Source organism: Perna viridis, chromosome 11 (genome assembly GCF_037379345.1).
Source record: "Perna viridis isolate PV_CMFRI_1.1 ecotype Kerala chromosome 11, ASM3737934v1, whole genome shotgun sequence".
Classification (NCBI taxonomy): Eukaryota; Metazoa; Mollusca; class Bivalvia; order Mytilida; family Mytilidae; genus Perna; species Perna viridis.
Genome location: NC_142455.1, coordinates 21,108,802 through 21,122,312, shown reverse-complemented (window position 1 = coordinate 21,122,312; position 13,511 = coordinate 21,108,802). Strand labels below are relative to the sequence as shown.

The 13,511-nt window shown below is 33.3% G+C and overlaps 1 protein-coding gene across 2 annotated transcripts in view; it reads right to left on the bottom strand.

The window, feature by feature from the left end:
• The window catches only part of LOC148603313 (RNA-binding protein 45-like), a 30,168-nt gene extending 16,657 nt beyond the window's left edge, over window positions 1–13,511 (bottom strand). The window contains exons 1-7 of one of the 2 annotated variants that reach the window (XR_015916245.1): window positions 13,284–13,503; window positions 8,879–8,976; window positions 6,660–6,785; window positions 4,959–5,085; window positions 2,782–2,925; window positions 862–918; window positions 347–499 (exon numbers count right to left, since the gene is read on the bottom strand). Coding sequence is in view for 1 of the 2 variants with exons in the window: in XM_088551270.1 (XP_088407396.1) it covers window positions 347–499; window positions 862–918; window positions 2,782–2,925; window positions 4,959–5,085; window positions 6,660–6,785; window positions 8,879–8,976; window positions 13,284–13,473 (895 nt within the window). In the remaining variant the exon portion in view is untranslated. Of the gene's footprint in view, window positions 1–346; window positions 500–861; window positions 919–2,781; window positions 2,926–4,958; window positions 5,086–6,659; window positions 6,786–8,878; window positions 8,977–13,283 lie in introns of both variants that reach the window. The other variant, XM_088551270.1, reaches the window with a different exon arrangement.

Below are 13,511 nucleotides of genomic sequence, written 5' to 3'. Positions count from 1 at the left end.
CATACATTGTATGTGAAAATATAATGTTGTTTCTTTGGTGAGAACATAATTTTCTGAATGTTAATATATAAAAAAACCAAACAAAATTGACAATTCTTTTACCATGATATAAAGCTACAAAACATTCATTTTCCTTATATTTGTATATTTAGCTATGTTTCAAACAACTTCTACGTTATTAAAACAAAGTTGACAGTTTTAGGCCAAATTCATATATTGCCACTACACCTTTGAAACAAATCCATCCGCTGGGAGTCAAAAGGACTGTGACGGAATATGGAATGACAGACAGAATGACAAATGTCAATTTCGAAGACTGTCCTAACCCTGTAAGGTTTACTTTTACCTGTTTGTTCATTCAAGTCACAATACTCTAGTCCAGGAATGAGACTAAACAATCGGGTCAGGTACCCTTGTGTCAGCCCTATTGGACATGCTATGTGAAGCCTGGTGGACCCCACTGCTGGATAACTATCTAACAAGTCCATTGGTCTCTCACCTGGTAAAAACAGTCAAATGAAAATATTGCATAGAACTTAAAGTCATGACATAGCCCAGAAGTGTCTCACTTGGCTTTACTGAACCAACATGAACATAGTGTTATTATCTAAGGAAGGATTGGTTTGTCTTTTTTAATCAACACATAGTTTTAGAATTCATAGAACAGACTGACAAAATATTCTATATAAAAGAGTGAATAACACCTCCGTTTTACATGGATAAAATGAGTGCATGTCCTCAATACTTCAAATTAATTTCAATTTTACCAACCTCCCATTAATAAATAAAAAAGTAAAATGTCTTACTTCATGAAAATTTTTCTAATTGAAACATCATTTACAAAGAGATTTAAGTTCTTACCAACAGGGTATGCTCCTCCTAAGTCATCCATCATTTCAGAGTGACCTCTCTTCATTCCTGAAACAGACACAAAAACAAATAGAATCTTACATGTATATCAGTTCAAAAGGCAAAATAGAGAAGTGTCACAAGCATGAAGAAAGAAATAGTCAATTGTTAGTTTTCCTTTCCTCGTTTGTCTACTCCGGACTTGACATTTTATGAGCAACTCGGTGGGTGTTTCTATAAAAGCAGAGGATGCTTACCCTACCGGTGCACCTGGTCCATGCTCCCAGTTTTTAGTGGAGTCCGAGTTGCTCATTTGCTTTTGTTACTTTGTATATATGATTTTAGTTACTTCGTGTTCTTTGTTGTGTGTGTCTGTTTTCCGTGTCTGGTCTTTGTCCCTGGATTGCATTCTTCTGATTGCCACTATAACTTTGGTTCCCTTGATTACTCTTTCAAAGCTTCATCAAGGAATCTATATCTCAGAGTTTGAGTTTTTCTATTATTGTTAAATGTACAAATCTAAATTCAATTTATTCCATGGCAGATCATAAAACATAAAATGATCTAATATTGAAGAATTATTTCAAAAGAAACAAGCACCTACTGTGACATTTATCCCTACTGACAATCCAGGATTTTTATCCATAATGAGACTATTTCATCATCTTTTTAACACATGTGGAAGAAATCAAAGGTTTTCAATTGAACCACTTGCATATATGTAAAGTCCTATTAATTTCTTCTTTCTAACCATACTAAATGTTATTTCTCACCTGGTTAATTTGACAAATGATGAGGAATATAACATATATTTTGTGAGTTTAATTTGTGATGTTATCTGAATTTTATGGTATGCAATATGTAAGCTTTCACAAGTATTAGAGAAGAATTCATATATTTTTCTCTGTGATTTGGTTGTTCTATCAATAAATGTAGTTTCTAAATGACTAAATATTTGTTATAGAACACTATATATAATGTGATATGAATAAGTAATATGAAAAAAAATGTTTTTGGGATTAACTGGTTTCACTGACTTAGTCAATAACTGAAAATCAACCTTAATAACTTATCATTTAACAAAAAATCATAGTTTCTTTTTTTCTCCAGAAAATCACAATAATTTCCATTCCAGTAATGCTCAGTAGTTCCAATACCTAATTTGATATTTACACAATGCATTACCTCCGCTATCATTATCATAGTGTGATGACCATCTGGAGTCTCTATAACCACTCTGGTAATTTGATATTTACACAATGCATTACCTCCTCTATCATTATCATAGCGTGATGACCCTCTGGAGTCTCTATAACCACTCTGGTAATTTGATATTTACACAATGCATTACCTCCTCTATCATTATCATAGCGTGATGACCCTCTAGAGTCTCTATAACCACTCTGGTAATTTGATATTTACACAATGCATTACCTCCTCTATCATTATCATAGTGTGATGACCCTCTAGAGTCTCTATAATCACTCTGGTAATTTGATATTTACACAATGCATTACTTCCGTTCTCATTATCATAGTGTGATGACCCTCTGGAGTCTCTATAACCACTCTGGTAATTTGATATTTAAACAATGCATTACCTCCTCTATCATTATCATAGTGTGATGACCCTCTAGAGTCTCTATAACCACTCTGGTAATTTGATATTTACACAATGCATTACTTCCATTATCATTATCATAGTGTGATGACCCTCTGGAGTCTCTATAACCACTCTGGTAATTTGATATTTACACAATGCATTACCTCCGCTATCATTATCATAGTGTGATGACCCTCTGGGGTCTCTATAACCACTCTGGTAATTTGATATTTACACAATGCATTACCTCCTCTATCATTATCATAGTGTGATGACCCTCTGGGGTCTCTATAACCACTCTGGTAATTTGATATTTACACAATGCATTACCTCCTCTATCATTATCATAGCGTGATGACCCTCTGGAGTCTCTATAGCCACTCTGGTAACCGGGATAAACCTCTCTTGGATCAAACATTATCTCTGCTTCTCTTTCTTTGGGTGGTTTAGGATCAGCATACTTAGGCCTGAAGGCTATTAAGTAAATTAAATTGTTATAACAATATCAATCTTTATACTTCAATATTTTTCCATTCAAGCAGACTGTTCTTACATGCCTAATATTTTTTTTTATCATCTGTGCAAACTGCCCTATTTAGTAAGATTGACATCAACACCAACAATAAAATGTCATAACTTAAAAATCTTGGCAATATTCGAGTTAAGGAAGAATTCACAGAGGGATAATAGAGAACAAAACTTTATTACAACATATATATATTATAGGTTTTATTAAGACGGAGGATGGAGATTCAAGTAAGAACAATTTTCTTAAATAAAGTTGTCTATTCTAGTTATTCAACAAAATAAACATGACAAATAGCTAGTCATTCATAAATACCGTATTTTCCGGACTATAAGTCGAATAGCCTAACTTTGACCAAAAATGATGAAAAAAAATAGATAAGTCGAATTCAGCAAATTAGTTGATGGTCAGACGCATGCATTTATACCATAGGTGTCAGTGAAGATCCAAGTTGCGCAGTTTGTTTTCAACAGCATATTATTGCAGCGATGTTGCTAAGCAGTAATATTTCTGAATTAAATTTATACTTGAATTTTTGTTAAAGTGTTCTTTGTCCATGTCTTTTATTGAATGGTGTGTCAACGGCTCTGAAGCCTTAAATCATCAGGTGTACAAAACCGTAAACATGTCAAACGTGGTATTACGAAATATAATAAATTTGTTTGGTGAGTTGGTCATATTTACGATCGGTAATTAATAAACAATATTACCTGGTATTACGAAATATAATAAAATATATTTGTTATCTACAAATTTGGTTGCAATTAGCCATTTAGGTAACACCTTAATTGATGATAATATGAGCCACGTGCAGATGTGTTATGACATACTGTAAATTGGGTATAAATTTGCCAATTTACAGTATGTATATTAAAGGACTGACAACTCCAGAACAATTGATTATGTCTTTCCATTTAAAAAAGAGTTTTGTTAATGTATCTTAATGAGTTTGTTTATATATTTCACCAATTCAAAGTTTCAAAATTTTTATTAACATCTTCGTATTCATTCATATAGGACAGCTGCAATGATCAATAATACTGGAATTCAACCGCTGGTTTGACTGTTTGAGTGACGGCTTTCGTTGATCGCAGTTTACCAAAAATTTTGAATTGAAACAACCAAAAGTGAACTTAACAAATCTAATGAAATGCATTGAAGATGAACATTTTTCTGGAAAAATCCTTATACAAGTCGAAGTGAACGATAAGTCGAGGTTGACACTTTGATGAAAAAAAATATCGACTTATATTTCGGAAAATGCGGCACTTGATATTAGAAGCTGGAAGCATATGGGTAAAATGTATGATTAATGAAAAATTACAATGAAAAACTAACGCTAGGATGACTGTAACGAAGAATCTTCTTTTTCTAAGGATGACCATAACATGCCACAAGAGATGTCAGTAACATGAGAAATACTTCCTGATAAGAGTTAGCACTTTACCATAATGATAAACGTTGAATTGCAAAAGATTTCCCTGATTAATGTTAAAATCGATCAACTAAATAAATTCATTCAAAATGGCTTCTACTACAAGCGGTGTTTTGTACAAATTACTGAAAAATGACACCTTAAAATATTTAGCATGTTGTATCAATGGATTCCACAATCCATCTCTGTATGGTCATCCCACATTCTTTAATACGGTCATACCGCCAAAATTTTTACCTTGTAATTTTTCATTAATCATGTTAATAATACATTTAACGCATATGCTTCCCACTTCAAATATTAAGTATTTACCCCAGTGACAACAGATATCGTAACACATTATACATGTATTAACAGTATTGCCTAGATTTAGATTTACCGAAATACATTATTTTCTTTAGATTAAAATTCTGCACTATAGACATTAAAAACATTATGTGTAGTTATGGAGTAAGCAAGTAGCCATATTTCATTTTCAAATTGTGAAAATTACTTTCCTGTGTATAGTTTCAATGATTTTTACAATAACATCTACTGTTCACTTACATGAATCACAACCTTCAAAAGCAAGAGCAGCATGGTATGGGCGATGAAATCTAACATACCCAAAACCTTTGTTAGCACCAGATGATTTGTCAGTCACTAGTGTCACTGAATCAATGGAGCCAAATTGCTGAAAAAGAAAACAAAAAAAAATAACCAAAGTTGTCAAGAACAAATTATTCAAATTTTGATGGCTTTGCAATTATAATTTCTTTAACTTTCAATTTTGAAACACAAAGAAGTATATCAGAAAAAAAAATCTATTAACTGTGAAGGTTTCTCAGAAATTTAAGTAGTACTCCAGCTAACAATCATGCAAAATGTGATTCATGGGTATAAAGCCATATTTTTATTGTTGATATTTTGTTTGAAATGTCATAGTAAAAGGAAATAAACATGTGGTTTTTTATACAACCCGTGCTCTTAGGAGATAAAAATTATATAGAATGCACTGTAGATTTCAAAATTAAGGGAGATAACTCTAAAAATGGCGCTCAAATATAATAGAATCTACTGTATTTTCAATGTCGATTATCTCCTAAGAGCAGGCAGATCTGAATGAATAATTGCACATTTCATAGTATAGACCCATAAAACAACTTAATTACAAAAAAAAAAAAAATATGTAGCCTTTTTTGGGGTGTATGACATTTTTCAGATTTTGCATGATTCTTACAAAGACAGCTACTTAAATAGTTGATGGAATATTCAAGAGATGTTCACCTTTGTTTTTAATGGCAGTAATACAATCGAGGGAAAGTTGAATTTCTTGTTTTACCAAACCACAAGATCCACTAAAATTGTAAAATATGCATAAAAACTCTCTTCTTGAACAATTATTTTACAATTTTTAAGTGAGCAAAAAAAAATAAAATGGGATTTAATAAATATTTTATTAAAATGGCGTCATCAGAAAAAAATTAAGAGCTTCACAAAGCACAGTATAATACAACCACTGTGGTCGAAGGCACAAGACAAAATAAAAGTTTTTGATAAACTTTTAAAAGCATAGAGACTTACAGTTCCATTATGGATACAATATAGTACAAAATATAAAATTTATTTCAACATTTTCAAAATTGGACAAAAAATAGAAAATAATGGGATGTAGCCCTCTGACCCCATTTAACTCGAAAAACATAAGAGATGTCTGAAATCTGATTGAATTTCATTTTTAAAAATGCAGCAGGGATTTTTGTAAGGAATACAATTTTTTTTTTAATTTTTGAAATCCACCAAAAATCAACTTATTGATTGATACCAAAAAATAAAAAAGTCGATTTTTTGGGGTGTAGCCCAATTTTGTACCCCTTGAACTCCTAAACAATTAGAAATAAGCCCACCCCTGTAAAAAATTTTCAAAACAGAATTTCAAAAGGAACAGATTGACATCTGAATAAAAAAAATTCGGATGAACAAAAACCCTTCTCTATTCTCTTATTTTCTCAATTCTAATGACACCTATTTTTCCCATTTCAGCCCCTTATTTCCAAAAGGGGTGGGGCAAAAACCTCAAAATAATAAAGGGCCCTCTGCCATGACCCTAAGAACATTGAGTGAAATTTCAAAATTTTACTGAAGTTCATGGATGCCAACAGCTACGCCATGATGATACCATTGTAGGACCGAGAAAAGTTTTTGTGGTTGTATAAAAACTACATGAAAAAATACTATGTGTCAAGTATATTAATCTTTTTAACAAACCTCAAACTCCCTTCTGAGATCATCTTTTGTGAAAGATTTTGGAATAATGACAAACAATCGAAGAAACTTCTCATCTTCTTTTGGATCTCGGACAGATCCTTCTCTTTTACTGCTAGCTATCATTACCTAGAACAGATTGTAGAGTAATGATCATCAAAAAATGTGAAAGAAAAAGTAAAGTAATGTATTAATGTATGCATATGTACCTTTACCCTTCATAAATATTTTAAAAAATAAAAAAAAAAAAGTGTTTTAATTTCTTTAATTCTTATCCTGTGAATTCTATTTTTTTTTTTTGTACTTAACAAACTGGCTATGAGAGGGTACTATGCTTTATATTGGTACAGTCTGTAAGTTCAATTTCTGTGAAATAAAACATTCACCAGGGAAGAAAAACAGTTTTTATTGCACAAACTTCTATATAAGGAGAATAGGTATGGTGTATATGTCAGAGACAAAAACCCCACTAGGATGAAAATGTCAGTCCAAAGCCATCCATTGGTTTTCAATGAACGAAGAGGAAATCCTCATACCACAGGACAGGCTGCAGCTGGCCCCAAGACATCATTATACACAGGTACAGCGAAATAGTTGCCCCTATGTACTCAAGCAACATAAAAAGTAAACTAAAGATGAAAATAAGACATACAGAGGCTATAAATTCCTGGCTTGGGACAGGTGCAAAAATTGTGGCAGGATTTAAGTACATGTACTTTAATGTGATCACAGCCCTCCCCCTTTAAAATCTGGCCACTGTGGAAAAAAATATTACACAATTGTTTGTTCTTATTTTGCATCAAAAAACTTTCTCTTAGATGACATACAAGCATGGTCAATACAGGCTTTACTGTACAGACACTATTTCTCTCAGATGACATGCAAGCATGGTCAACACAGGCTTTACTGTACAGACACTATTTCTCTCAGATGACATGCAAGCATGGTCAACACAGGCTTTACTGTACAGACACTATTTCTCTCAGATGACATGCAAGCATGGTCAACACAGGCTTTACTGTACAGACACTATTTCTCTCAGATGACATGCAAGCATGGTCAACACAGGCTTTACTGTACAGACACTATTTCTCTCAGATGACATGCAAGCATGGTCAACACAGGCTTTACTGTACAGACACTATTTCTCTTCGATGACATGCAAGCATGGTCAACACAGGCTTTACTGTACAGACACTATTTCTCTCAGATGACATACAAGCATGGTCAAAACAGGCTTTACTGTACAGACACTATTTCTCTTAGATGACATGCAAGCATGGTCAACACAGGTTTTACTGTACAGACACTATTTCTCTCAGATGACATGCAAGCATGGTCAACACAGGCTTTACTGTACAGACACTATTTCTCTTCGATGACATGCAAGCATGGTCAACACAGGTTTTACTGTACAGACACTATTTCTCTCAGATGACATACAAGCATGGTCAACACAGGCTTTACTGTACAGACACTATTTCTCTTCGATGACATGCAAGCATGGTCAACACAGGCTTTACTGTACAGACACTATTTCTCTCAGATGACATACAAGCATGGTCAAAACAGGCTTTACTGTACAGACACTATTTCTCTTAGATGACATGCAAGCATGGTCAACACAGGTTTTACTGTACAGACACTATTTCAAGATTAAGAGTAACAGAACGATACTAAGATAACAGTTGGCAATCACAATTCTACAATTTTAAAAGTTAAACATAAACACAAGTCAAAGAAAAAAATGTGTTTCTACTAACATGCTCTATAGAACTAGAGTTCGTACCTAGGCAAAGCATTTTTTTTTTACCAAAGTTTTTGACTGGATTGTTTTAGAGACAAATTCAGACTTTACTTGTGCTAGTAAAAAAATGGCCAAAGAATTTGAGGGTATGCACAAAACATCAGAGTCAAGTTCATTTGAGATAGTAGGGATAGTGGAAATACTGGTATTTTTTTTGGCCTAGTCAAGCAATGTAAACATGGTAAAGTTTAATTATCTTCACTGTAGATATATGTTGATCAACTGCTGAAATAGTAAAAGTCTATACAAATAAATGTATGTGTAGAACCAATTTGATGCATGGTACACATATACCGGTAATAAGTGTACCCTAGCTGACTTAAAGTGCAGCATATTTATATCTGTCAATGAAGTGCTGACAAAATTGTACTTCCCTTAGCCACGGTGAAACATGAACTAGACCTATTTGGTGTACCTTCAAAGGTTTGGAATCTCCCTCAAGTGTTTTTCCATTCATTTCTTCCATTGCTAAAGCAGCTTCCGATGTCTTGGAAAATTTGACATATGTAACACCTAAAAAACAAAGCATAAAACATAATCCAATAGTACATTTATAAGGGAGAAACCATTTGATTTTTATAAGGAAATAATCTTATTGTGGTTCAGAATATTTCCTTTCCTTCCCATTCTAATAAAACATGCTACATGAACAAGTTTAACAATGTCATGACTGCCATGTTTGAACATACATGTAATATGTCTTCCATTTGATTTGAACATCAACAAGGTGTCAAATTAGAATAGAAATTATTCTTGAAGGCCATGTTTATGTTATCTTACCATGGGTTTGCAATATCCTGGTGATCATATTTTCCCAGATGATAAAGGTTAAAACAATCGTAAGTGTAAAAACAGTCATACATAGTAAGTCATGATATCATAATAGACTTAACTATTGTGATGACATAAATTATGACTAATTTAACTTTTATGATGTTTTTGTGAAAAGGCCTCCAGATCTATAAACCACTAAAAATGAAGATTATCAAGATTACATTTTTTACATGTACACTGTTTTGTTTCCCAGGTGTGTCCAATGAGTTCACTCAGTCACTGCATTGAAATAATACTAACTAATGAGAATAGGTATAGGTATAGTGTGTATGTCAAGGAGACAACAACTCCACCGGGCCCAAGGCCACCTGTTGGTCTTCAATGAACGAAGAGTAAATCCTCGTAACAAAGGGCAGGCTGCAGCTGGCCCCAAAACATCATCATACACAGATACAGCAAAAGAATTGCCCCTATACACTCAAGTAACATAAAAAATAAACTGAAGGTGAAAACAAAACAAGACATACATGTTCATGTACAGAGTTTGTACATGTATGTTCAAATGTACTTTCAAAGAAAAGTAAAAAATAATTGAATGTTTTAGCCAAAAGCTAAATGCCATTGTATATGTACCTTGTATTCTCAAGCAATTGCATGTAAGTAAAAATACTTTATTATATAAAATATTCATTAACCCAAATAAAAAATATATGTCGTTCCAGTCACCTCTTTGAATGAAATAGGTATGGTAGATATGGTAGGTAGGAATTTTTTTTAACAACTTGTGAGGTTGACTCGTTGCTAAATCCTGAAGATGACTGGCTAAAATATGAATTACAATAACTGATCACTAGACAATCATCAAATGAAGCATCAACTGGCATCAAGTTTACAGCTTTCAGTTGTTTTGTGGCTACAGCTGTAAGCAAGTGCACAGCCAATGTTATTTACTATTGTAAAAACAGGTTCCGGTCTGGAGAAGTAATGAAATAAATTTAAAATCCAGATTTCCAGAAGTGGGTACGGATGGTCTGTTTTTGACAAAAAAAGTCTATAGAGTTGCCAGTAAAAACAAGGGTCGGTTGGGCAACTGGAACTTTACATATTTTTTTATTTCACCTTATAATGTTTGAATTTAAACAGTAAAACATTACTGACCTGCATGCGCTGACAAATCTCATCTTACAGCAGAGATATGTTTTTTAGACATGTGCATTAATTTTGATTTTGAATCTAAATTTGAATAAGTATCAGTTTGACCTGGGTCTTGGTCTACCAATTACATGTAGTATACACATGTATACAAATGACATTTTATAGGATACCTTGGAGGTAAAAACAGAGCTCCAGAATGACCAACCATACAAGTAGTAGTACTAATTTCCTCTGACCCTAAAACCAAGACAAATTCCTCTTTTTTTATTTGATTTGGATACTGATAAGTCAAGTTCGGTGGAGATTAAGTGGTACTGCAGAATACTGAACTTCAAATGCTTTTAACAACTTACAGTTTGAAATTGTACATGTAACCTACAGTGTACCTTGTCTGATTCTGGATTCATTTTTCTGTGTTCTGATACCATATTCATGACAAAAATTTCATTTTAGTACAGGCATTTTACATGAGAGACCCTATTTTGTTGACATTTTGAACTGTTTACATGTGAAATCATGCAAAATGAGAGCTTGTTACTTTTGGAACAGAACATACACATGTAGAAGACTTTTTTTAGACTGGAATCTGATACAGTAATAGGATAATTAATAGGAAAGAGTGAATAACCAAAATATTACCATGAGTGCCGAAGAATGCCTAGATTTAATGAGTGTGCAAAACTTGTTCCGCACATGAGTTAAAATTTCAAGCGTTCTTGGCATGAGTGATTGTATTTTGTCACAGGTACATGTATTCATAATAACCAATTGATTATCCTATTCATCATAATTATAGATTTTCTTCATAATATATTGATATTTTCAACATGAATTTAAATTCTGTGATTGGCAGACTGATACTGAAGTTGTAATGTTTTGATGGGAGAAAGTCCGAGACACAAATCACAGAATTTATCTCACAGTGTGAATTATCAAAATTTATTACACATGGAACGAACACAAAAAAAAAACACTGCTATCTATATAATAATTTCTTTTATTATACCTTATATAGTAAAGGATTAATTCTATTGGATGAAATTTTTTATAATCACATGACATAGATTAATTTGGATATTTTTTGTTTTAATCACAAGAAAGGTTGAATAACCCCCAAAATTCATGCCATCATTGAATAACCCTATTATTCACCTGTGAATAACCCATCAAAAATAGAAGAGCAGGTGAATAACCCATCTTTGCACATTTGAAACCATGCAATTTTTGTCAGTCCTTCAATTATTTGGTACAATAAAACAATTATGGCACTCTAATTCAGTGCATATCCAACATTGTCAACTACACTAAGGTTATTCCTCTCGGGCTAAAGCCCTCCGGGATAAAACAATTTTGGATATTCACCTCCTCAGAAGGTCATAATTGTATAAAAATTCCACTGAAAATTATGTAGGTGCTACCATTTCTTTTCAAAAAAGTTACGATTAAGCCCTGCCTACAAACTCATATAGATTAATTTAACATGTAAATGGTTCTAACCCTAAAAGAGACCATCAATATTAAAACACTGAAACAATAGGCCCTGGCACCACATAAGTTGAAAAATACCTAAGTCTGAGAATAATGGTAATTCAAATCAGTCTTTGAAACTGAAGACATCCCAAACAGTTAAGAATTTTCTCAGACTTAGGTACATGTACTTTTCAAGTTTGGTGGTGCTGAGCCTGGGGCTGGGGCCAGGCCTCTTATATCTCAAACATTTTTAAGCTAAATTTATAGTATTTTCCTTTGATCTATTGTTTTTGTCTTTGATTTTTTAAATGTTGGACAAATCTCATGCATTTGCGATGTCGAAAGCTTGTCACCCCTGAGATAAAAATGAAGGGTTGCAGGGTCAGAGGAAATTCCGAACCGAGTTTATTTTGGAATGCATGCAGTGATAGGGACTACCATATGCCATAGTCGCATTTCCTCTCAAAATGGCGCATTGAGTGACTAATGTGCCACGTCATGTGCATGCATTAAGTTTCCATCATTGATGGTGGAGTGTTGTCTGCTACTTGTGGCAGTTAAAATGGCATGAACATGTCTTTTAACAAGGTTTTTATCAGCTACATGCGGGTGTTTTGATCGCCACATTTTTGAGGGGATTTGAGGACTTGGGAATGAGATGGCTTTTTGTTGTGATTTGTTGAGATTGCATATTTTTCATCATTTACGCGTTTGAAAGAAAGAACAATGAATATTGTATTTTTAAAGAACTTAAATAACACATTATATTAATATCAGAAAGGTATGTTCTGGCGGCCCCATTTAAAATTGAAAATGCCACCAAAGACATTTTTTTAAGCTTCATCCAAAACAAAACAAGTTATCTTTTTGCAATTGTTGTGGAAACTGACTTGGCAGCTGAACATGATTCTGATATTTGAAAATACTGATGATAGTGGAGTCATGTCATCTGGTCCTTAAGCCCTAACAAAATATTTCCAAGATAAATAGGCAAAAATCTAATTGTAACTAAACAAAGAAATAGGTTCTCACCTAAACAACTTAGGGATGTGTGTACTATCTGCAGTGAAAATTGAAGTTTGTTCATGCTACATTTTTCTGCAATATTTACACATAGCTGGCCATAGTTCTATTTCAAATTATGTCCCATGGTCTTTTTAGGATGCCCCATAGAAATTGAAAATGTCCCATTGAAATGAAGGTTAAGGGGGCCATAGACATAGTCCCATTGGCAAAATTTTTAATCCCAATCACTGAATGCATACATGCTCATCGATTCCCAAAACCCATGCTCATGTTACAAAGTTTATTGACTAGTTAAAAAACTACAGCAAACATTACGATTAGTATAATTATGTCATCATTAAAACCAGACATGTCGGTAGTTATAAAATATTTTTCCAAAAAATGGCAAAAATCACCTTTGTTTTCATTTGTTCGTTTGTCTTTCACGACCCAAATATCTTCGATTGTACCAAACCGCTCAAATTCCCGTTGGAATTGATCTTCAGTCGACGATCTGCTGCACAAAATGAAGAGGCGGCTGTTGGGGGGACGAACATCCTCTTGAAGTTCTCGATGTTTTTTGTCGTAAGGTTGGTAGTTCGCCATTTTGTCTAAGACTAAGTTGTCTTCCCTTGAAAACTTAC